Here is a 25238-nt window from a genome sequence, read left to right on the forward strand (position 1 = left end):
GGTGATGTTACAGGTTACTGCCACCTGTTGGTTAGAGTAGTTACACCTCATGCAGGCACAAAAGGTAGCCGCTAGTTCAAGGTCCCAAACATGTTGTTGTTGTTTTCATCAACCCTCCTTCATGTCTTTATCCCTCCTCTCGCTTCTTTCATATTTTTTTTTCTTATTCTTTTCACGACTTCATAGCGCTCTCCCTCTGTAGAAATCAATGGTCGTTCTCTCAATAGGAGGTCACGGGGTTGGCCTTGCCGTTTTTCAATTACTCGCAGCCTGCAGTCAACATACTGTACACACACACACAAAATCACACTTTCACACCTGTGTCGCATGGCTAGCAGAAAAATATTTGTGGTGTTGAACTGGATCTGCATTTTAACTCCCGGTGATTTAACAGTGTGTTAGGGTAGTGCTAGCGTAGTGGGGGTATGCTGGAGCCTATCCCAGCCGACTTTGGGCGGGAGGCAGGGTATAACATGGACTGCTCACCAGCTAATCGCAGGGCAGTAAAATTGCTTAAGTTTTGTTTATATATAATAGTATATTAATAATAAGAGCAATATAATAGTTTTGTTTTCATATTTTTAACATAACCAAAACATACTCTAACTAAATATATTTTTTTTACCATAAGAATTAATGCAAATACAATTACACCATTCCAAAAAGCCAAAAATGTTAACACGGGTAACACTTTAAAATAAGGTACCCAAAATTACAGTAGTTAATGAGGAACGAACCTAACCAACCCCAAACGCTACTCATTTGTTACTCTTTAGCTCCTCGGTAAGTACTCTAAATGTATGTGCCTTAGTTCCTCAGTAACTACTCTACTCATTAGTTCTTCATTAGTTCCTCAGTAACTGCTCTACTCATTACTTCTTCATTTACTCCTGAGTAACTTGTCTAAATTTATGTGCCTTAATCATTAGTTCCTCATTAGTTATTCACTAGTTCCTCAGTAACTAGTCTAAATTTATGTGCCTTAGTCATTAGTTCCTCATTAGTTATTCACTAGTTCCTCAGTAACTAGTCTAAATTTATGTGCCTTAGTCATTAGTTCCTCATTAGTTCCTCAGTAACTACTCTACTCATTACTTCTTCATTCGCTCCTCAGTAACTTGTCTAAATTTATGTGCCTTAGTCATTAGTTCCTCATTAGTTCCTCAGTAACTAGTCTAAATGTATGTGCCTTAGTCATTAGTTCCTCATTAGTTCCACAGCAACTAGTCTAAATTTATGTGCCTCAGTCATTAGTTCCTCATTAGTTCCTCAGTAACTAGTCTAAATGTATGTGCCTTAGTCATTACTTCCTCATTAGTTCTTTGTTAGTTCCTCAGTAACTACTCTACTCATTACTTCTTCATTCACTCCTCAGTAACTTGTCTAAATTTATGTGCCTTAGTCATTAGTTCCTCATTAGTTCTTCATTAGTTCCACAGTAACTAGTCTAAATTTATGTGCCTCAGTCATTAGTTCCTCATTAGTTCTTCCTTAGCTCCTCAGTCATTATTCTAATCATTAGTTCTTCATTCGCTCCTCAGTAACTAGTCTAAATTTATGTGCCTTAGTCATTAGTTCCTCATTAGTTCCTCAGTAACTACTGTACTCATTAGTTCTTCATTCGCTCCTCAGTAACTTGTCTAAATTTATGTGCCTTAGTCATTAGTTCCTCATTAGTTCTTCATTAGTTCCACAGTAACTAGTCTAAATTTATGTGCCTCAGTCATTAGTTCCTCATTAGTTCTTCCTTAGCTCCTCAGTCATTATTCTAATCATTAGTTCTTCATTCGCTCCTCAGTAACTAGTCTAAATTTATGTGCCTTAGTCATTAGTTCCTCATTAGTTCCTCAGTAACTACTGTACTCATTAGTTCTTCATTCGCTCCTCAGTAACTTGTCTAAATTTATGTGCCTTAGTCATTAGTTCCTCATTAGTTCTTCATTAGTTCCTCAGTAACTAGTCTAAATGTATGTGCCTTAGTCATTAGTTCCTCATTAGTTCCACAGCAACTAGTCTAAATTTATGTGCCTCAGTCGTTAGTTCCTCATTAGTTCCTCAGTAACTAGTCTAAATGTATGTGCCTTAGTCATTACTTCCTCATTAGTTCTTTGTTAGTTCCTCAGTAACTACTCTACTCATTACTTCTTCATTCACTCCTCAGTAACTTGTCTAAATTTATGTGCCTTAGTCATTAGTTCCTCATTAGTTCTTCATTAGTTCTACAGTAACTAGTCTAAATTTATGTGCCTCAGTCATTAGTTCCTCATTAGTTCTTCCTTAGCTCCTCAGTCATTATTCTAATCATTAGTTCTTCATTCGCTCCTCAGTAACTAGTCTAAATTTATGTGCCTTAGTCATTAGTTCCTCATTAGTTCCTCAGTAACTACTGTACTCATTAGTTCTTCATTCGCTCCTCAGTAACTTGTCTAAATTTATGTGCCTTAGTCATTAGTTCCTCATTAGTTCTTCATTAGTTCCTCAGTAACTAGTCTAAATGTATGTGCCTTAGTCATTAGTTCCTCATTAGTTCCACAGCAACTAGTCTAAATTTATGTGCCTCAGTCGTTAGTTCCTCATTAGTTCCTCAGTAACTAGTCTAAATGTATGTGCCTTAGTCATTACTTCCTCATTAGTTCTTTGTTAGTTCCTCAGTAACTACTCTACTCATTAGTTCTTCCTTCGCTCCTCAGTAACTTGTCTAAATTTATGTGCCTTAGTCATTAGTTCCTCATTAGTTCTTCATTAGTTCCACAGTAACTAGTCTAAATTTATGTGCCTCAGTCATTCGTTAGCTCCTCAGTCACTACTCTAATCATTAGTTCTTCATTCGCTCCTCAGTAACTTGCCTAAATTCATGTGCCTTAGTCATTAGTTCCTCATTAGTTCTTCATTAGTTCCTCAGTAACTAGTCTAAATGTATGTGCCTTAGTCATTAGTTCCTCATTAGTTCCTCAGTAACTACTCTACTCATTAGTTCTTCATTCGCTCCTCAGTAACTAGCCTAAACACATTGTAATTGTTTTACAATTCTAGTTTTACATGCTTAAAACACTAAAATACTAAATAATAAGCTTACTTTTACCTTCATTGGAGATGTGAATGTTGACAAAGCGAGGTCAACACTGAAAGCAGCTTCGTGTTTTGCCATGACTTCTTCAATTCCATGGCGTTTCTCACCTGAAGCGTCTGCTCTTCTTGTGATCACGGCTGCAAAATAACCCACAACGGAGACAAAGAAAGTTGCAAGTGCCAGCCTGTCAATAAAGGAGGTGAAAAACACGATTGAGTTCAAGAAACAACTCATGACAAAACACAAAGGTGTCTGTGTTGCTCTTGCTGCCACATCGTGTCTTTGGAAGCAGTCACGTCTTCAACGAAGGCGCACATAACCTTAAATGTTCACACACAATATCCACACAATTGTTAAAATGGCCGGTACTGAGGTTGTCTTTTCAAAAAATGGCTGGGATTGAATGAGTTAATTGGCACATGAATTATTATTTACTCCAAATTATGAATCTTTGTTCATCTGTCTGCGCCGGTGATGCATAGTGGCATGCGGAACAATGAAATGCTCTGCACTAGATGGCAGAAGGCAGACAGTTAACTTGTGTATCCACCTGTTGACAGAAGTCATGGCATGCTTGGTGCTGTGCCGTAAGATTTTTATCATGTAAAATATTCGCCTTGCCTCAACAATGGTTGGGAACACTGCCGTAGATAGATTTCGGATAAGGGTTAGCGAGTACGCATGGCAGAGGCGAGGAAGAAGGTCAGTGGAGATGTGACAGGAAAGCAAACAAGGACAGATGGAGGAGGCAAACACACAAGATGACCAGGAAAGTCAGGTTGGGAATAAAAGGAAAAGACTCGGGTGAAAGGAGGAGACAGGTTAGGAGAAGATGAGGGATTCAATAAGAAGAAGGATGATCCGCTGAGACAACAAGAAAAGATGGGAGCGAAGAAGGTATCAAGAAAAAGATGCAAGGTGGAGACATAGGACAGTAGATGGATGACGCAAGACAAGAGAAGACAGCAACAGAACCACAAAAAAAAAAGAAGAAAAAGACCATAGCTGGCTCAGATGCTGAGGAGGAGAGGGGGTGTGCAAAATGGAAGGATGGGGGGAGGAAAGGGGAGAGGGCGCCAGGCCCTGCGCCCTCAGGGGTTATTGGGTCGTGGACAGCCAATCTCTCTCGGCTTAATCAACAGCAGCAGAGGTGATTGCAACACCGCAGGGGGCTGCTGGGGAGAAAACACACACACACACACAGAGGGATGGTGAGAGGGAGAAAAGCTGATAGAAATGAATGGAAAGGTGTGGCGGGCACGCTGGGAGATGTGGGAACGATTGGACAGACAAAAAGGGGGAAAATGAAAGCCTGGGAAAGGACCAAGAAAAGGGGGATGAGGACTGATGGATGATGGAGATGGAGGACAAAGGAAGGAATAGGACATCAGGGTGATAGCGGGAGCGGGAGTGATGTAAGAGTAGAAAGGAAGGATGCAAAAAAAGGGAGAGATGGAGGTTGTGAAACCTAATCAAGTCTAAAAATAATGAACGCCATTGAAAAATAATGGAGGAACATGAAAGACAAGATGATATAAGTGATTTATTTCTATCCTCTCATCCAAGCCATAACACTAAATGTCTAAATAGGCCACATTCTATTAGACTAATCGCAGATGCTCCATATTGGCTTTCTTACCGATATTTGATATCATCCAGGACTTCATTACCGATACGGATATCAACCAGTACAGATACAGGCAGCAGCTCTTCCCTCAAACTAATATATGTGTTTTTTTATATGTATATTTAAGCAAATTGTATGTATTTTTTGCCTAAATTAGTAGTACTCCACACTGGTCACTAGGTGTCAGTAACGCTACTAATGTTCCGTGAGACACGCAAGCACCAGACTTGATCACCGGAACGACAAGCTTTTATTGCAGGTTTGAATGATGTCACAACAGGCACTGTAATCCCTAACATTGACTACTGCTGCGGCCGTAACCAACGCCAAACTAAAAGCCTCGTCACTTCCTGTCCACAGCAGAACAGATTTATACCAACACATACGAGCACAAGCCTTATTTACTCTTGTTATGTCAACTATATTGGGTCATATGAATGTAAATGTGACTATAGGGGTGTTATTTCATGTCTAGAGGGCTCTAATAATGTTAAAAACTGTATTTAGAAGGTTGTAAACAGGTTTTCTATGCTCTAACTACAAAAGTATTCCGGAAATTCACTTACCACAGTCGGATTTGAAACCAATTAACTGCAATAAACCAGGAATTACTCTTATAAAATTAGTCTAATTAGCACATTAGCAAAGGAAGACACCCTACTCCCCCCTTGCATAAGCAGTACTTTCATAACAAATTGCACATTTACTGTACAATCCAAAGGCGAAACTTGGAAATAGTTCCAGACCACATACTGTACATACTGAGCTGGCAAACTTGTGTGGAGCACATCATCGCTTGCGTGCTGGTATCATTATTGGTAGAAAAAACAATATCAGTATGACTCCATACCTGATTTTTATGCCAATATCAGCCAATAATATCAGTCAGAGGCTTAAATAAAAGGTAAGCATGATTTTAAATGTTCATTTATCCATTTTATTCATTATTTATAACTATTTTTTTCTGTATGTAAAACTATAATTCCGTATAAAATGCATGTTTTTAAACAATTTTTTTAACTTTTGGAATAAATTAATAACAAAAACCCAGGCGTCACTGTACTTTTTTATGGGTTATTTCAAATCAATTGCGGGCGTATGTCGAGGCAAAATCATAAAAGGAATTTTATTAGTTTCATTTTAGTGGCAGTTCACATTGGTCAGCTCGTGGATACGTTTTATTTCTGGGTGTTTTTGTTTTCTTTTTATGAGGGTTGTCTCTCAATCATCACAAATCACACGTTTCATGTTTCGTCGTCAGCTGTTTATTGTGTTTCACTATACAGGAAGACATACTGACACCCCATGACTCAATGATATAGGAAACACGAAGCGGAGAAGAAGAAATCAAAAGCAAATAAATACAAGTGCTGGAAAAAAAAACGGGGTGATGTTAATTATAAATGGAGCTCAATGTACTTCTCAGGTGCACAGCAAAAACCCAATATTTGGCAGCGGAACAGGTGAAGAGTTATTTGCAACTGCTCTGGGTTGAGTTTGATTATTAAGTTTAAAAGTAAAAAAAAAAAATACTATAATTATTCAATTATATATTTAAAAAAATACAATTTAAAAAGAACTTTTCAAAATGTGAAAATTATATTTTCAATGACCATAACTTAATTGTTAATCTTATTTTAGCACATCTTTCTCGGATTTTGCTGCGCACAAACACTGCATAAGCAGTATACACTGACAATCAGGTAAAAAAAAATGAAAATAAAATATCCATGACGTTTAACGACTTGCTCGGTTTTGAGCAATTTTGAGCAACATGATGCAGAAGCAGGAGCAAAGTGACGTGAGAGTCGTGGCTGTAAAGTGCAATCCTAAATGCATTTCAGTGGAAGATGGTCGATATAGAAGCGAAATTAAAAACATCTGGTAAAGTCATGCTAGTATGCCGGTGGTTTCGATGAGCTACCGGACTGAGGCAAGTCAAACATCGTCGCCTCATTTGAAAAATCTAAATAAAAAGCAACCAGTGTAAAAGGCACATTGTTATGGCAAAAACAAAAAAAAAAAACAACAGCAGGGCACAGGGCCATATTTATTTAGATTTTTATGTTCACCCAGCCTGTTAAAAATGGGTAACTGGGCTTTCACATGTGTAACGTTTTTATACCTTCAAGGTATTCAAAGTGCTTTGCCAGCGTCTCCTCATTCACCTGCTGATGATGCGGCGTCAGCACCAACTGGGGGTTCAGTGTCCACTCTACCACCTGAGCCATACAACGGTGCCCTCCCAAAACGCAACATTTTCATTTTTCAACCCATTGACTGCTGGAGAAGTAGCAAGGATGCGGTGCTCAAATCTGGATCGCTACAAGAGGCGGGGAGGGGGGGGATGTGTCAGGACTGTTGATGATGCAATGTAAAAGCGAACTCAACCAAAATGACAATACATTTTCATGTCGTCTGAATGACGGCTTTCTGTGGATTACCGGTTCGCTCGTCTACGCACACTTTCAAGCACTTATCCCTCCAGCGGCTTGTGTTGCATTCATGATGCTGTGCCAGTGCGCACCTTATTGATGATTAGCAACACTTTGATCATTCCAAGGTGTTCCGCTTTTCTACTGATCCCAGAAAGGAGCAACATTGGCAATCAGTTGTATTGTCCGTGTAAACAAAAGACAAACTTCACACTTATGACAGACCCCAAAAAAAAGCTTATTTACCCCTTTTCATTTTCCATGTTTTTCCTTAAAAATGTGTTGAGAAGAACCAAGATGTCAGGGTGGATTTGCAGGAATCATCTGCCTTCCGTCTTCACATTCGATGTTCTTACGGGAGACGCTCTTCTCGTCCACACAGCCCCCATGTGTCTTCACAGGCAGCACACACTCACGCTGTGTGTGTGTGCGCGTGTGTGTGTGTGTGCGTGTGTTACTATGTTCGTTTCTGGTTGGCGAAGAAGGCCTTGGTCTCTCCACAGGTGGGGTTGGTGCACAGCGGGCAGCGCAGGGTCAGCTGGCGGGAACACGGCTCATTGGACTTCAGGTGAGATTGGACCAGTTCAGCCAGAGCCTGGACAGACCAAGGACATGTAACCACCGTCACTCCTTTCTTGCCTTGGAACTAAACTCAACAAAAACAGATTTTCCAGACTATCGGTCATAATTTTTTCATTGGCTGGTCCAGCGACTCACCGTCAGGTGCAACTTATACATCAAAATATACTGTATATGTATATAAATTAACATGTTTAAGTTAAAGTGAAGTGGTGGTTGGTTTGTTTTTCTTCATCCATTCAGAGGTGGACTTGCTGGTGTGTTTTGGATCATTATCGTGCTGCAGAACCCGAGTTGGTTTCAGTTTAAGGTCACAAACAGATGGCCGGACATTCTCCTTCAGGATTTTTTGGTCAGCAGAATTCATGGTTCCATTTATCACAGTAAGTCTTCCAGGTCACGAAGCAGCAAAACAGACCATCACACTACCACCACCATAGTTTACTGCTGGTACGATGTTCTTTTTCTGAAATTCGGCGTTACTTTTACGCCAGATGTAATGGGACACATGCCTTCCAAGTTCAACTTTTGTCTCATCAGACCACGGAGTATTTTCCCCAAGGACTTGGTGATCATCAAGATGTTGAGACGAGCCTTAGTGTCTTTTCATTCAGCAGTGGTTTTTGTCTTGGAACTCTGCCATGCAGGCCGTTTTTGCCCAGTGTTTTTCTTATGGTGGAGTCATGAACACTGACCTTAACTGAGGCAAGTGGGGTAATTTCGGTTGGCCGGCCACACCTATGAATGTTCACCACTGTTCCATGTTTTCGCCATTTGTGGACAAGGGCTCTCACTGTGGTTTGCTGGAGTCCCAAAGCTTTAAAAATGGCTCTCCCTTAACAAGTTAAGAAACTTAAGTTTAATTTTAAAACTGCATTTTGTCTTCAGTTGTCATTGACTAATATTTACTTTTGTTTGATGATCTGCAACATTTACGTGTGACAAACATGCAAAAAAATATGAAATCAGGAATGGGGCAAATACTTTTTTACACCACTGTGCGTTTACAATAACAGAAAATAATTTTTTGGACATAGCCAAAAGATCTGAACGGGAGCCAATAGTAGTTTTTGCTACCTTTCACTTGTTTTGCACTATTAACTTCATTTTCTGTAAACAATTGTATGTAATAAAGAAATCATTGCATTATTGTGTTGTTACACTGTCTTATATTGTTGTATGTATTTATATACCAATACATTATTCATGAATAATAATCATTCATCGTTCACAACTAAGTTGTATTTATTTATGTATTCGCCTACGATCTTTGTCCTGTGCATTCTGATTAAAATCATTATCAAGAAATTAAAGGCAAAATCACCAAATCGTCCCCTGATTTTGCAAGAATTTCAAGTAAAAAGTATCAGCAATGCAGGCCCTGTATTTACTTGGTTTCGGAGTTTGCAGTATCACTCACACACACACACACACACACACACACACACACACACACACACCCCTACTTTGCAGCATCTCTCCCTGTCAAAGAGGCTACATCTTATGCAGTTATCAAAACCCTAACTACAAACAGTCATAGTGACATTTTAAATTCTACTATAATGACATAAAGGAGGAGAACATACAGTATTTAAACGTGAATGTAATATTTCCTCTATCTAACTACAGCAATACTTCTGGTAATGGAGGTTGCTTTTTTGCTGCAGACGGCAGCAGACACATGCTGTTCAGTGAGAAACTAAAACCAAGGAAACCTTCAGTAACTACGAACTAATCATCCCCTGGCTATTGATTTACACACACACACACACCCACACACACACACGCGCACGCACACACAGTACACACACAAGCCTGGCGAGGGGTCTCTGAGCAAAAGCGGGTTTGAGGAGGCAGCCAGCTGGGCAGTTGAGTTCTACTGTAGTCAGCTCTTAAGATTCTCATTGATCTGCACCTCACTTTAATAAACCTCTACTACCCATCTCTCTCTCTCTCACACACACACACACACACGCACACAAAGTGCAACAAACAAGTATCAAAGTTGGAGTTGGCTATTGTCGCGCACGTGCACGACGTAGGAAGGAAGGACAGGCGGAAGGAAGGCAAAAAGGAGACAGAAAGGGACAGTCTGAAGGAGGGAAAGAAGGATGGAGGGGAGGGAGGAAATCCATGTATCGACTGTCTCCTGCTTGGAGTTCACTTGGACTGTCTGCCGTGGTCTCCCGTGTGTCTGTCCTGCTTGTCGCCCACCTCCCCTCCTGCTTTAAATCTCGCAACTAACCCTGTCTACATGTTATTCACGGTGAAGAAGGATGTTGCCTTAAACACACCACCTCAACTGATTCACAAACAAAACCACCAGGGTGTGGTTAAAGCGTGAAGGCAAAATCATAAAAAGTCATTGTCCACATACTTTGGAAGCAAAAGGTATGAACTCTGTCCCTGACAAAAACCGAATCAATCATTCCCATAAGAATGTCAATCCAATTCATCCGTTTAAGACACCCAAAAATATTACATATGAAAAAGTCAAATATAAAAAAAAGACACACAAACACATCAATCAATTAATGTCATTAATAAACACTTAGCATAAACGCTGGTGATAGCGCTCCTCCACAGAACAGCATTTTAAAGAGTAACAGTACCTTCAAAGCTTCCATTTCTGCCTTTTCTCACTCTGATTCCTGACACTGTGTTGCTCTGCATAATAAAGCACATCATTTCTGGCACACATGAGCAAGCAAAGCTTCGCAGCCTATCATGTTATTAACACGCAATGAATTGCACTTCAACAAGATGGAAGATTTTTATTACCAATCTTTCAACGGGAACATTTGTGAAACACGGAAGAATTCATTAAATAACATACACAATTGCTTTTTTATAGTGTGTGCGCGTGTGTGTGCGTGTGTGTACCTTCATAAAAAGAGGGTTTCCATTCAACGACTCTGCTCTCCTGAGGTTCTCCACGCCGCACTGATAAGATAGAAAAAAAGCCCCTTAAACACAAATACGCACAATTTCCAATGTTCATACTGTTTGCCACAGAGATTACGACCTAAAAATGTGACTGCAGTCTCGCAGTGAAACTAAAAATAACGAGTAGCCTGTGTAGCCCATAATACACGTGCAAAACAATACTATTTTATACTGATTTATAACCTGCGAGGTATGCTGGGGAACTTCTTGATGGGGAAGCGTGCGTGTGGGCTTTCCAGCATACCTTGCGGGTTATACATTAGCATAAAATAGTATTGTTTTGCATGTATGTTAGTGCGTAAGCATCTATTTCAATAGCCACATAGTCCCGTGTGGTAGTTACAGTGTGCGTTCCACATGTGTAAGTTTTGGTTGCACCGTGAGTGAGCGTACACGAAGCCGATACGCTGCCTCTGACTAGCTTCTGTGCAGATGTGAGATGGGTTTTCAACCAATGAACGAGCCAATTATGAAGATTATATTATTTCCCAGATAAAAAATGTTTTGCTCCAAAATCAGCGACTTATGCAGGGCTCCACTACATTTGATCATGATGTTGTTTTATCCAACAGGTCACAGTGTGTACTCCGCTTAGAGTGGATGGCGAAAAGTATCTTTAAAGTTCAACCTAGTAAAGCGAGCGAACGTAAGTGTTTTCATTTGTCCGTCCATTTTTTTCCCCCCCCAAGAAACACAAGCGTTTTGTTCTGAGATTGCAATTATTCTCAACTGCAGGTTTCATTTTCTTGGCTGTTGAGACACTTGAAGCGGATCAGACTGCAGTTGGCTGTTGGGGGCATTTTTGTGAGGACCACTGATGATTGAAAATGACACTGAAGGCATTGGGAAATGGAAAACTCACACAGGATTTGTGTGAGTTTAACTTTAATTAAAAGCGTATAATTTCTGCCTATGAGGGTGCATAAAAAGTGCATTTGTGTTGCTGCGTGTCTTAGTGGCACCAGTCAAATTGATCTGTGGTCACCTTGCTGGTGCCTTCCTACAGACAGCACTGGGATGCTGGCGAAATGTCCGACACAGGCAGACACTGTGAGAATGTCACTTGATCCTACAGTGGTGTGAAAAAGTCTTTGCCCCCTTCTTGATATCTTTTTTGCGTGTTTGTCACACTTAAAAGAATGGCGCAGCTACTCATTACTGAGTGTTTTTTGAACATTTTATTTCTATTTTAGGGGGTTTTGGGAGTTTTTGAGCTTTAGTCTTAAACCTTTGCTCCGCTGATGAACAGCCTATGTCATTTTAACGGTTATTTGCAATATATGGCTTGCTTTAAGAGGGCATGACTGCCTCACAGTCAAGAGATCTTGCTTTGAAACTTCGTTGGGACATGTGTGTCATGTTGTTTGTGCTTTGTTGTTTGTGTTTTCTCTGGGTGCTTCTTCTCACGGTCCAAAAACATGCATGATAGGATAATAGAGACTCTTAAATTGTCCATGTGAGTGTGACTGGTTATTTATAATTTATACCACGACTCCATGTAAAGTTTTTCCTGCCGCCAACTAGAATCAAGCAAGACTGCTGGCAGACATTCGGTATCTAAGAATGACATGAACGTCCTCACCTCCTCTCCCAGCACCTGCCCATACTCGATGTCCAGCTCGTGTAATGTCTCTATGTGATCGGAGGTGAAGGCGATTGGCACGAGTAGGATGTTCTTCTTCCCCCTTTCACAAAGACCTTTGATGACCTCGTCCGTCTGCGGCCCGAGCCACGCCATCGGCCCCACCTGAGCAAATGCAGGAAACGAGGAATGGACATGACATTGTGTCAGTGTGGTGATATCACAACCTGTCTTGCACACCCTGAATATTGTGTGTGTGTGTGTGTGGGGGGAAGTGACTCCTTCACTATTGAGAGGTGACGCCATCTTGTGGTGGCAAAGTAAGATAACAACGCTGGAAGGCATAAACATAAAACAGAGTTTATACAGTATGTTATGGCGATGTCAAAAGTGCGACCCTTGTTTTGCACATTCTAAAAATACGACTAAACAACAAAACTAATAAGAAAGAGCAAAAATGTATCATGTAAATGAAAAGAAGTTGAAATATTTACAATTCAAAATATCAAAACGGACCCCACATCCCTTCATTTTTCAGTATGCGGCACCCTTGATTTACCCGATGCATTTTGTCACTGATAATATACATGTGACATCCTTAGTGGTGTAGTGCTACACACGTCTGTCTTTCATGGCAGAATTCCCAGCTAGGGTTGCGTCAGGAAAATCATCCGGTGTAAAAATATGCCACTGAGTAGGCACATTGACTATTACCTGGCAATGGCACTAACTGCCGTTTTTTCTACAAAAGCAATTCATGCTACAGATATGTGAATGATTACGGTGGCCAGCAGGGGTAAACACGTAAAAACACCATGAAAAACATGCAATAGGAAAATAGTCTAATGACATAAATGCTGCAGGCTCAAAAATAAATGCAACAAACGCCAAAAACACACACAAGTCCCAGAAAACCCAAGCATGAGAGCAATGCTGCAAGCTCACGGAACAAAACCTAGGTTAGCCTGGATACCAGGGGCGCCTGACGTGAATGAGATCTGTCTTTAAAGACATGAGCTGGATTCCCAGAAGAAAGTAGGCGGAATGAAAGGGTACATATTTCTTTATGTCTTGGTTAAAACACAAGGACGTAAAAATCGTTGCTCTGTAATAGTGTAAAATATTACATCTTAAGTCTTTAAAGACGTCTGGCACCCTGTTAGGCTAGCTAGCTTCCGTTTTGTTTGGTGAACTTACAGCATTTCTCCTACGCATGCGTTTTCGGGCGTGTGTTTGTGGCATTTGCAGCATTTTCCTATTTTGGTTTATGGTGTCTGTGTCTTCTTCGTGGTGGATCATTTCTGTTTGGAGCGTTTGGACATCGCTGCGTGGCATCGAAGTTTCTCTGAAGGTAACATGATTTGTGAATATAAACATAAGCATGGTGCTTTTTGAGGGAATTCACGCTACAAACTACAGAAACTGGAACAGTCTATTTACAGTGGAACCTTGGTTAGCGTACGCCCCAGGTTTTAGGTCGACGTAGAAATTTTCCAGCAAAATTTTGCCTCTGTTTGCGTACATTTTCCCGTTATATTGCGCGCGTCTTCTCCTGTTATTGATAGACAGCGTGACTCCAACTGTGTTCTTCATTCTTTTGGAAAATGAATCAAAACAGGCCGCGGAAGTCACCGCCATCGCCAGCCTATGATGTCCTCAACACTTGACTGTAGTTCTGTGCTAACTAACACAGTTACGCCATGTCTCTGCTAAAAATAACCCAAAATGGAGCCAAAGAAAGTTGCAAGTGGCAGCATTTTGATAAAGAATGTGAGAAACACTCTTGAATTCAAGAAATAACCACAACAACAAAAAGGTGGTATCTGTCTTGAGCTCACAGTCGCATAGTGTCGATGATAATACCCTCATATCGGCCCCATAATTATCGGTATCAAGCAATCCTTTTCTGTGCTGTGCTGCCAACAGCTTGTCGTGACTTCCCATGAGCTCACTTGTAAACAAGCATGGCGTCGATCATGTGGGACTTGTGACTGTTTCAGAGGAAGACATTTAGCCATATGCTCCAAATACTCTGCAAACATTCTTCGATGAGGGAAAAAAAACAACACATCAAACCTTATCAGGCAGCTGAAACACCAGCGTCATTACAACGCCCCGGGGCCTAAGGCTTGTTCCTATCGCCGCAGCATTTGAAAAGTGCAAAAAGTTTGCCAGAGACGACCCGAAGGCTAAAGGGATCTGTGATTCCATCATGGAAATGATCACGCTGGAAGACCAGCCCTTTTCCTTTGTGAAGATACCGGCTTTTGTCGGTTAGTAAACCCTTTGGCGCCACGATTTGTACTTCTGAGCTGCCAATGTTATAGTTTTGAATGTTTTCTTCATGGTAGTGATGTCACGATATTTGGTTAGGACAAATCTACAGATACAGTTTGTCAAATCCAACTTTGTTTGAGTTGTTCTTACTTTCAGGTGTGCACAAACTACAGATAAATCTAAATTTAAAAAACAATACACATAAAAAGTCCTTGGTGATCGATACTGGTAATGCATCCCTTATTTATATATACATTTTTAAGTGTTTTGTACATGTACTATGTGTAACTATAATTGCAAAACTATAAAAATGTGTTTTGTGTTAACATTTTTGGCTTTCTGGAACAGATTAATGGGATTTACATTATTTCTTATGGGAAAAATTGATTCGATAAGAGTAACCTACAATTCAGCTAGAGTCAGACTTTCTGGAAGGGATTAAGGACGCTAACCAAGGTTCCACTGTATATGGTTATGTTTACAGGATCCATACTAAGCTGTTTCATAAATGGAAATTAACCAGATCACCACCAGACAGAACCACTGAATCAGCAGCGTAATGAGATGTGCGTGTGTGTGTGTGTGTGTGTGTGTGTGAGACATTACCCTGGATTGCCACACTAGTCTGTAAGGGTTACAGTGTCCTAGTCTCTCCATAACTCTCTGAACTGTGGCTCCCACTTCCTGGGGATACGGGTCACCTCTGTTTACAACCTGCACACATTACACAACAGTAAACGTCAATGATGACCAGCGTTGAGCATTAACGGCATTTAAAAATGTATCGTCGTTTTCCAGTCTAATGAATTACTATTTCAAACGTTTCAACGTTGTTACCATTACCAATGTGGCCTGTTATTACGCAAATATGCACTGATATCTACTATATCGACAATCTAGACGTCGCTTCAGATGCCATGTTGTCACTTCTACGTACTACACAGCTCGAGAATGACAGTTGTGGTTGCTCACTCGCAGGACAACACTGCCCCCTAGCGTCTTCGTAGAAAATTGCATAAACTCTCAGCATTAATCTGATGTACACAGTACAATGCTAAATCGGAATTATTTTACATATTTTAAGTTTTTTTTTTTTCCCAAAGAAGTAACTTTTATGAAGGAGTAATTCTGTCACTAATTCAATAACTTTTTTGGGGGAAAGTAACTAGTAATTATAATTAATTACTATTTTAAAAGTAATTTGCCCCACACTGGTAAGGACGAGTCGTCTGGTTGGGAGGCAGACGTATATTGTTCAACTGATACCACTGATAACATTTGTATTGTGTGACTGTAGCAGAGGATGCAATGTTTAAGGTTTAAACGTCATTTAGGAGTTGAGATTGCACTTACAGCCATAGGAAGTGAATGTGCGGAGAAGAGAATGACAACGTCGTCTCTCTTCTCCTCTGGAAACTTCAGCAGCTCATTACTGACATGTTCCGCAAAACACTGCAAGCACAAACACAAAAAAGTATTATTCATTCGGCGAATACTGTATGTATTTTAGCCTTCTATGCTTCTAATTATTTGCCCTGTTGTGATATATTTGTGTGTGTGTGTGTGTGTGTGTGTGTTTGTCTAACCTCCACCAGAAGAGGGTGTGTGGGCCAACGGTCGATGACACTCCAGCGCATTTTGGGCCTGTCGCCTCTGTTTCTATAGTATCGGTAGATGGCGTTTAGACTGCTGCCTGTTTGCAAAACAAAAAAGAAAAACAAATACTTTATTTATTAAGAACAAGCATATATGTCCGATTCTTTTGATTTCATTGGGTTTAAATGTTATCACCTGTTTTAACAGAATACGGTTGAATTCACGACGTAATATTTCATACAATTTTATATAAAAAGCGGGGAGCAATACAATTTGGGCGATGTATTCATGTCTGGCGGTAACATAATTAATTAATAATGAATATAGTTTTATAAATTATACATTTTAAAAAGGAATTGGGCAAATCTCTCAAAATAATTCACTTTTAAAAGTTGACAATTTGAATGTGATTTGACACGGTGCTCATGAGAAAGGAAGTTTGCAAATGTGAACAAAGTAGCTTAAAAAGACGAAGAGGAACTAATAGCTTGGCTGTAATTTTAAGTCCAGTTGAACATTTTAAGAATTTACATTTTGCACTGTTAAGGAGGTTCTTGATGGCAAAGGCATAAAAGCTTTCTCTCTTTGAACGCGGTTGAATTGTTGAGCTGGAGAGGCAAGGTCTCTCGCATCGTACCATTGCTGCCGAGGTTGGACGCAGTACGACAGTCATTTGAAACTTCTTCATAGATCCCGAGGGTTATGGAACAAAAAAGTCAAGTGGTAGACCCAAAAAGTGTCACCGGCCCTGAGCTGGAGGATCCGATTGGTTGCCCATTAAGACACGGGACGATAATCGGCCCAAATGAAGGTCGTTACTGGTGCTGAGTGCAGTCCAATAACCATCACACGGCATCTGCGAGAGAAGGGCCTCGCCTCCTTCAATGCCACAAAATTTCTAGTTTGGAATTTGCATGAGAGAACCTGACATGGGACATTGAAAGGTGGAAGAAAGTTTTATTCTCTGATGAGAAAAAATGGAACGTTGACATGACTGGCATGACAAGGAGATCCCACCTGAGATGCTCCACACGGCGCAGCGGCGGGGGCATCATCACTATCTAGGGTGCTTTTTCCTTCAATGGAACAAGGGAACAATGGAACTTAATGTTGTGCAGTGGCGTCAAACAGTAGCTGGCGATGTGGAGATGTCGCAGGGGTCATCTCTCACGACTGAAGGCCGTGGTCTGTGTGGTAATGACTGGCCTTTTCAACAGGACAACGCTGCACTTCACAATGCCAGCCTGACAAAAGGAGGAATAAGCTCCCTCTTTTGGACCATCCTGAGTGTTCCCCTGATCTAGATCCAATTGGGAACATTTGGGGATGGATGGCAAGGGAGGTTTACAAAAATGGATATCAGTTCCAGATTGTGGATTTTTGAGGTGATTAACAAGAATGGTGCAGCTACTCATTGCTGAGTCCTTTTTTGAACATTTTATTTCTATTTAGGGGTGGGTTCAGTGAAAAATGTAAATTCTTGCAATTTTTCAACTGGTCTTAAAATTGTGATCAGGAGTGTACATGACAAGGCTTTTTTATTTATTTTCTTTTATGTTTTTAACCTTTGCAGTAAAATACATGTAATATTATTAAAGTGGAAGTAGTAGTGGCGTTATTAAACCGTCTTGGTCACTCAAAGCGCTTTGACACTGCTAGCACATTTACCTACTGATGACGCAGCATCAGGAACAACTGGGGGTTCAGTATCTTGCCACTTCGACCCCATCACGGGAGGACGGAGGATCAGACCCCGCAACCTTCAGGTTGGGAGACGACCACTCTACTACCTGAGCCATCCCGACCCCCCATTCAGAATATACTAAATTATTATTACCTGTGTACAATATTTTCCTCTAAATATGACACATGAAAGGATTCCATACATTAGCAGTCATGTGTCTGTTTTATATGAGATTAATTGTAAGTGCATGGTGTAGTCAGCTGGGATGGGCTCCAGCTCACCTGTAACCTTGAAGCAGTAGAAAATGGACGGAAAAGTGGATTTCTAATATGTTTGGTCAAGCTTACTCCCCTCATAGCTGTGAGTGATGGAAGGACTTGAACATATTTGTCATTACGATATAATTAGAGTGAATCAGTGTCAGCCTCAACCACATGTATCTCTTCTATATGTACTGTAGCGTGCGGTATCTACTGTACAGTGTATGATGAGCGTCTGTGACCTGTGGTGGAGCAGCTGTACTGAGGGTACTGTGTGAAGGCCACAGCTCGGTCGACTCCATCTTTCTCCATCTCCTCAATGGCCTCCTCAGTCAGTGGGTTCACATACCGGAAACCGATGTAGAATTTATGAGGAGCTGAATGGTCAGGAAAAAGACAAAATTGCATAATGAGACAGATGTGTTGGTGTGTAATACCGCGCTACATCGGCTTTCACAGGATTCGCTTTTTTGGTGAAAATTCCAGTAGTCCCACGCCACTTCATGCTTTGAACTTTGTGGTGACTACAGGGGTGCTATTTCATGTCTAGAGGGCTCTAATAACGTTAAAAACGCATTTAGAAGGTAGTAAACAAGTTTTCGATGCTCTAAGTACAAAAATATTTGATTTATAAATAAGGAAACTTACTTAGCGGAAATTCACTTATCACGGTCGGCTCTGGAACCAATTAACCACAATAAACCAGGGATTACTATACTTCCATAAATACGTCTCTGTTTTTGTACACTGTCTCGGTTATTGTGTAGCCAAACATATCAGTCCACCACACTACCACCATATTTTACTGTTGGTATGATGTTCTTTTTCTGAAATGCCGTGTTAGTTTTGCGCCAGATGTAATGGGACACACACCTTCCAAAATGTTCAACTTCTGTCTCGTCAGACCACAGAGTATTTTCCCAAAGGAATCATCAAGATGTTTTCTTAATGTTCTTTTCATTCAACAGTGGTTTTCGTCTTGGAACTCTGCCATGCAGGCTGTTTTTGGCCAGTGTCATGCACACTGACCTTAACTGAGGCAAGTGAGGCAATTCTTTGGATGTTGTTGTGGTTAGTTTTGTGACCTCTTGAGGTAATATCGGTTGGCTGGCCAATCCTGAGAAGGTTCACCTCTGTTCCATGTTTTCTCCATTTGTGGATAATGGCTCTTACTGTGGTTTGCTGGAGTCCCAACACTTTAGAAATGGTTTCATAACCTTTTCCAGACTAGACCAGATTAGATCGCAGCTAATCTTAGTTAAGGGGGGTGCAACGCGGGGCAGGTCTGTATTTTTTTTCCTCCCTTAATAATAAAAAGTTTCATTTAAAAACAGCATTTTGTGTTCAATTGCGTTGTCATTGACTAATATTTAAATTGTTTGATGATGTGAAACATTTAAGTGTGACAAACATGCAAAAAAATAAGAAATCAGGAAGGGGGCAAACACTTTTTCACACCACTGTATATGCATTTCGCTTTGTTTTCTGCAAGTAAAACTATAATTGCTCTCTGTTGAAAGTGTTTTGTGTGAACATTTTTGATGTATGGAACAGATTAATTGGATTAACAGTGTTTCCTATGGGAAAAATTGTTTCGGTTTTTGTACAATTTGGCTTTCGACGGACCCTTTGGAACAGCCCAATGTCAAAAACCGAGGTACCACCGTACTATAACAGTTTTAGCGGTGTGGAGGACAGATACCCACTGTGGATTGCGTTGTATTGTCAGTTTTTTTCTAACTGCTGATCACAGCCTGTGTCGTTATCAGGGAGGTGTGCAGCAGGCGTGTTAGCAGCCACTCCTCCAGTGTGTCGCTATCTTCATTTTACACTCACACACTGCAGCCGAAGATGCCAAAATTTTATCAACAGAGAGCCGCATACACAAACACTGAATAACAGGGAGGCCAGTTTGATATATTTTGTGCATTAAAGACATTAAAACCAATTCAATTGAGGTCAATAAAGTGGTTCTCAATTATCATCTGTTATGCCCCCGCTGGGGGACAAAAATGTTTTCGCGCCCCCCCGCCCCGATTTGAAATACTGTTGAGAAAGTGATATCTATTTATCTGTACTGTACAGACTGAACTCAAAACTGAAACTAGCCAAATGCAAAATATGGAGAGTAGCGAAGAGTCAGATTGCATGCTGAGTACGACAAATTCATACATGTTGGCAGGTCTGAACTGATATTGAAAGTCACACCCCTCCATCGCACCCCTGCCCAGGGGAGGCCCGCCCCACTATTTGAGAAGCACTGAGTCAACATAAGCTAAGCTACTGAACAAACCATCCACATCTTAGTTTTGTGTTGTAAGTCACAAAGCAAATTAGTGTAATATCTAATAATATATCTCAATAGTAATGATTGTATTTTATTTTTACAATATGCTCAGGGACAATTAAAAAAGGGGCCAAATTGCAGCCAAAGGTGCGTCTACTAAATACTGACCTGAAGGGGTGTAGTCATTTACTTTACCTTATATAAATTTGTTATATTTTATTATACCAATACATATTTGCAATTAATGTACACAAATTTGTAAATATCTGTTTTCACTTTGACATGAAACGAGCTTTTTCACATTTTTGTCCAAAAAAAATGTACATTAATGACCACGATTTCAGTATTTAATTTTAATTTGCAAACGAGACAAGCATTGCACAGATTTTGTCACCTGTTTCAGGGCTCATCTCATCCAGCAGCTTCACCATACCCTCCCCCTGCATGGAGGTCCAGCGTTTGATGGGGGAGCCGCCTCCGATCTTACTGTACTGCTCCTGGATCTTTGGAGTGCGGCGCTTAGCAATGAATGGACCCAGCTTACTGTGGAGCAGGAGAGCAACAGTCGCGTCACGACGATTACACTTGAAGATTAAACACGATGAACAGCAAGGAGACCCTGACCGACAGACAGAAAAGTCAGCTCTTGCAATGATAAAGCTGCTTTTTAAGTGAGCCACCCTGAATTCAAATGAAAGACACACAAAGCAGTCCAACATTCACCTTCGGAAATGTATCAAATAAACTAAATAGTGGTGTTTGAAATGTGCGACATTCCCCATAAAACACATGTCGTTGTAAATAACAGGTCATACTTCTGTACTGGGAGTTTCATCAGGTCGGTGTCCATGAAGAGCCTCAGCAGGAAGTCATGCACATCTTCCAGTTTCTCAGGTCCTCCCATGTTCAGCATCAGGATGCCTGTCTTCGGTTTCCTGCACAACAGGTATTCATTTGTGTCAGGCTCGCTGTTTCTTAATAAACGTGTCTGTATGGTATACACTCACTGACCACAACATTAGGTACAAGCTAAAGATATCCAATATAACAGGTGTGCAAATAAATCAGCCTATATTGACTGTCAAATAGGTAGTGACTCCACAATCATTGGGTTGTTGTTTGCAATAACGTCCCTGCACTGTATCCCATTCGCTATACAGTAAATCCCTGCTATTCATGGGAGTTGCATTCTCAGCATGGCAAAAAGAACGCAAGTACATTTGTCCCTCGCTATATCGCGATTCGAATATCGCTCCCTCACTATATCGTGGGTTTTCAAACAATAATCAATAAACAATCGCTCTTTCGTGGTTCACTATGGCCTATTATTGTAGCATTCAGGCGGAAGTATTGTTATGAGATGTGACATTTGATGAAATCACCTTTCACACTGCATGGAGGCTGACTACTGAGCCAGCGGAGCCGAGCCGACATGCCATGGCTGAGGCAAACATGCAATAGCTGAGATCGAGTGGGGGGGGGGGAGGGTTTCTCCTCCCGTTCCGTGTGGAAGTGGTAAGTTTTTTGGTCCTTTGTCCGTTTACTAATATGGAATCCTACTTCGCAGAGATTCACTTATCGCGGCCGGGTCTGCAACCAATTAACCGCGACAAACAAGGGACGACTATAATTATTCACAGTACAACCCAAAATAACAAGTAACACATGGGAAACACAATGGAACTGCATCACACGGACTATGCAGATATCAAATTAAATGCTTACACCAGCGGTGCCCATAACGTCGATCGCGAAGGTAGTGTGGGTCGATGGCATAAATGTCACTTCAGCCAGCTGACATTAAGCTCCCCTCGTGATTCGCTGGCGCTCCTCCCGCGGCAAAGACAAAGTGGTGAGCAGACGTCTCAAGCTACACACAGAGATGCAGCTTTCATTTTTATTATTCTGATTACGAATAAACTAACTCGGCAGTAAGATGCCTATATCGATAACAAAAATTATCCGTTCATTTGTAGCGGCTAGTTACGTACAAAAAAAGTGAATTATTTGATGGCTTTGCTTCGTGTCCTGAACTCCACTATAGAAATGCAGGTTTTGTACATTTCCGCCTGTTTAAACTATTACGTCATGAATAATTGGAAAATGTGCCCATTGCTGAAACCTTTTCAATGTGTTGCCTTGACTTCGGCTGCATTGTCTTTTATATAATCATTTTCATTTCTTGTATATCGGTAATGTTTGACAGCAAATGCTAGCATTTGCAGTTAGCTAACTTCACGCAATACATGAACTGTGTGTCTAATGAACGCTACGCTATTGAATTGAATTGTGAATTATTGAATGATATCAGCTCCTTTGATTACCTGTAAACTTTTAAACTGTGAATGTGTAATACTAATCATTGGTATTTAGTGTAGTAGTTTCCAAAGACTACCAGTTACATTTTATGTATATGTTGTACGTATGTTTTATAGTATCAGATAGATCATGCCGACTTGTAACTTGCATGCTGAAAAAGTGTGAGCACCCCTGGCTTACACACCAATACATGCAAAACAATACTATTTTATACTAACTGAAAACCCACAGGGAATGTTGGGTAACTTCCTGTTGGAGAAGTGCGGGGCTTCCGGGCATGCCTTGCAGGTTATAAATTTGGGTAAAACAGTATAGTTCTGGGTGGATGTAGTATGAAGTGGTGTAGAACTGCACCGCGTCATGGAAAGACCTGTCTATTGACAATCAATGATGCACATTACACTTTTCTTTAATATACTGTTCTGTTGTAAAAGCATATTAGAGCATATTAGAACAATTCAAAACCATAATCATTAGGGGATATGAGTGTTTCACCTATTGTCTTGTGTCTCCGGGGTGGCATTCTGGGCCAAAGCTGCAACAGTGGAGCGTCGCCTCATGCACAGACTGACACTGCTCCTGGCAACTGCAGCACAACAAAACCAATTAAAATATGATAACAATATCATCTTTATGACTGGGATTATGTATATGTTGGGTTTTTTTAATACATTTGCAACCATTAAATAAAACTTTTCGTCTTGACATCATGGTGTGTTGTACGTAGAAAAATGAAATGATTTCATTTTAGAATGATGCTGTAACTCAGTGGTTCTCAATCATTTTCTGCCATGTCACCAATGGGGACCACCCCGCTTTTAAATACTATTGAGAAACACACACACACACACACACACACACACACACACCCCCCCACAGGGTTGCCCGCCCCGCTATTTGAGAAGCATTGTGTAACTTAACAAAAAAAAAAAGTGAAGCGCTGCGAATACTTGCACGAATACCAGATGCACTGTAGTCACATTTTTTCAAGCAATACTGTATTATATAAGGTCCTAGTGATAATAACCTTATTTTGTAAATAAGACAGTAATAGAGATACATGTTGTCAATAAAATAAATTTAATACTAGTATTAAGTATTACGATGAAGTAAAATATGCTTTAATAATAACTAGTACCACCAATATTTATACAAAAAATTTTACACGCTTCAAGTAGAAGAGTACATATATAAACGCTGTATTTTAAAGATATATATACTGTATACAGGATATCTTACAGGAGCCGTTTATTTCTCATTGTGTAATACCCTGAAACACCGCCAGGAGGGCTCCGGCTGAGATTATGCAAGTTCAAAACGCTGAAATTGTGTAACTCAGACTAAATGCTTCCCTCGCTAAATGGTAATATGTCTTATTCACATAGATATTACTAAGGTCAACACATAGGAAATATTAAATTTTACCAGGCAAAATAACTGAACCGTAACGCGCACTCATGTTGAGTTGTGTAAAGACACACTGAATTTGTGGTTAAACAGTAACGGATATTACGATATTGTTTGCGTAATAAAAGTCCCACGTCTGAGAGCCGGGCATAAATGTTTCGATTCCTAATGTAGGAACATAGTACCAGACTAACATACAGGAATCACCAAGAGTATACGAGGTAATTCGTGTTGTGAGAAATAACTATACACGGGAACGCCAATTAAAGTCACAAGCATTATTGTTTATTTTGGAAAATCCTTACCGGAAGTTATGTGTGTCTAACCTTTTGAGCTTTTCGCTTATTTACGAAACTGCTGCCAATGTCATCTGTGTGTTGCTGTGCGTGCACGCAAGACTACACATTGCATATTTGCCAATGGTAACCAAGCCCAAATCATATATAATACTTAAAAAATAGTCAGTTGCACTGAACCGCGTGTAAATAAATTGCAAATAATGTGTACAAAGATAGCTTTGTCGGAGCTAACTTAGCTGTACAGTACCACTCACAGTGAATCAAGCGACCGGCGCTGCCCAGGACTGCCATCATTGTAGTTTCCAGTCGCTGTCTCCGGAGAAGTCACCCTAATAAAGACGAAGTACACTTCTGGTCTCTTTAACTCCCCCCACGACTGCCTGTTTGTCCTTCCCGTGTGTTTCCTTGTCCGATATACCAACTAGATTCCTTCAGCTACCACCAACAGCTGGCCGTGTCCCAGAACTGGTGAAGTTACCAAGCATGTACATCAGTACTTCCGGTGCTGTTTGAAATTAAAACATGCGAACATGTTTTTTTTTTTGTTACTTTTCATGTCTACTTACAACAAGATGACGTGCAAACATTCTAGGTTTAAAATGGCGATAAGTGTGGGGGATACATTTGGATCTGATTGTGATATGGATGAATAACTGCAGACAATTGTCTTAAAATGCTAAATATACACATGCATAAAGCCTCACTAAATTGTTCTGTTTTTTCATGGTGAAAGTCATGGCTTGTTTGTTGTTTTTATGGAGGAAAGCTTAATATGGGGGTTCTAATTAGGTACACTTCCGGTTTTGTATTTTGTCAAACTTGACAACTTCTTACGTTAGTAATACGTCACAGTAGTCCGCAGCATAACCC

At 40.4% G+C, this 25238-nt stretch overlaps 1 protein-coding gene across 3 annotated transcripts; it reads right to left on the reverse strand.

Annotated features, from left to right (window-relative positions):
• Positions 1–5800: 5800 nt before the first annotated feature.
• On the reverse strand, positions 5801–24822 carry fech (ferrochelatase). 3 transcript variants are annotated; one of them, XM_054757989.1, is made up of 12 exons: positions 24623–24822; positions 23158–23248; positions 21159–21278; positions 20738–20886; positions 18299–18433; positions 16103–16209; positions 15870–15968; positions 15123–15230; positions 12240–12404; positions 10595–10654; positions 10324–10378; positions 7576–7727 (listed from the first exon to the last, which is right to left on the reverse strand). In XM_054757989.1, the coding sequence occupies exons 1-12, from the start codon at positions 24660–24662 to the stop codon at positions 7717–7719; spliced, it is 1140 nt and encodes a 379-aa protein (XP_054613964.1). In that variant the 5' UTR covers positions 24663–24822; the 3' UTR covers positions 7576–7716. The 3 variants fall into 3 exon arrangements, with proteins under 3 accessions (XP_054613962.1, XP_054613964.1, XP_054613963.1); XM_054757987.1 differs by lacking the exon at positions 10324–10378 and having other exon boundaries at positions 5801–7727; XM_054757988.1 differs by lacking the exon at positions 7576–7727 and having other exon boundaries at positions 7741–10378.
• Positions 24823–25238: the final 416 nt, after the last annotated feature.

Source organism: Dunckerocampus dactyliophorus, chromosome 17 (assembly GCF_027744805.1).
Source record: "Dunckerocampus dactyliophorus isolate RoL2022-P2 chromosome 17, RoL_Ddac_1.1, whole genome shotgun sequence".
In the NCBI taxonomy this organism is placed as follows: Eukaryota; Metazoa; Chordata; class Actinopteri; order Syngnathiformes; family Syngnathidae; genus Dunckerocampus; species Dunckerocampus dactyliophorus.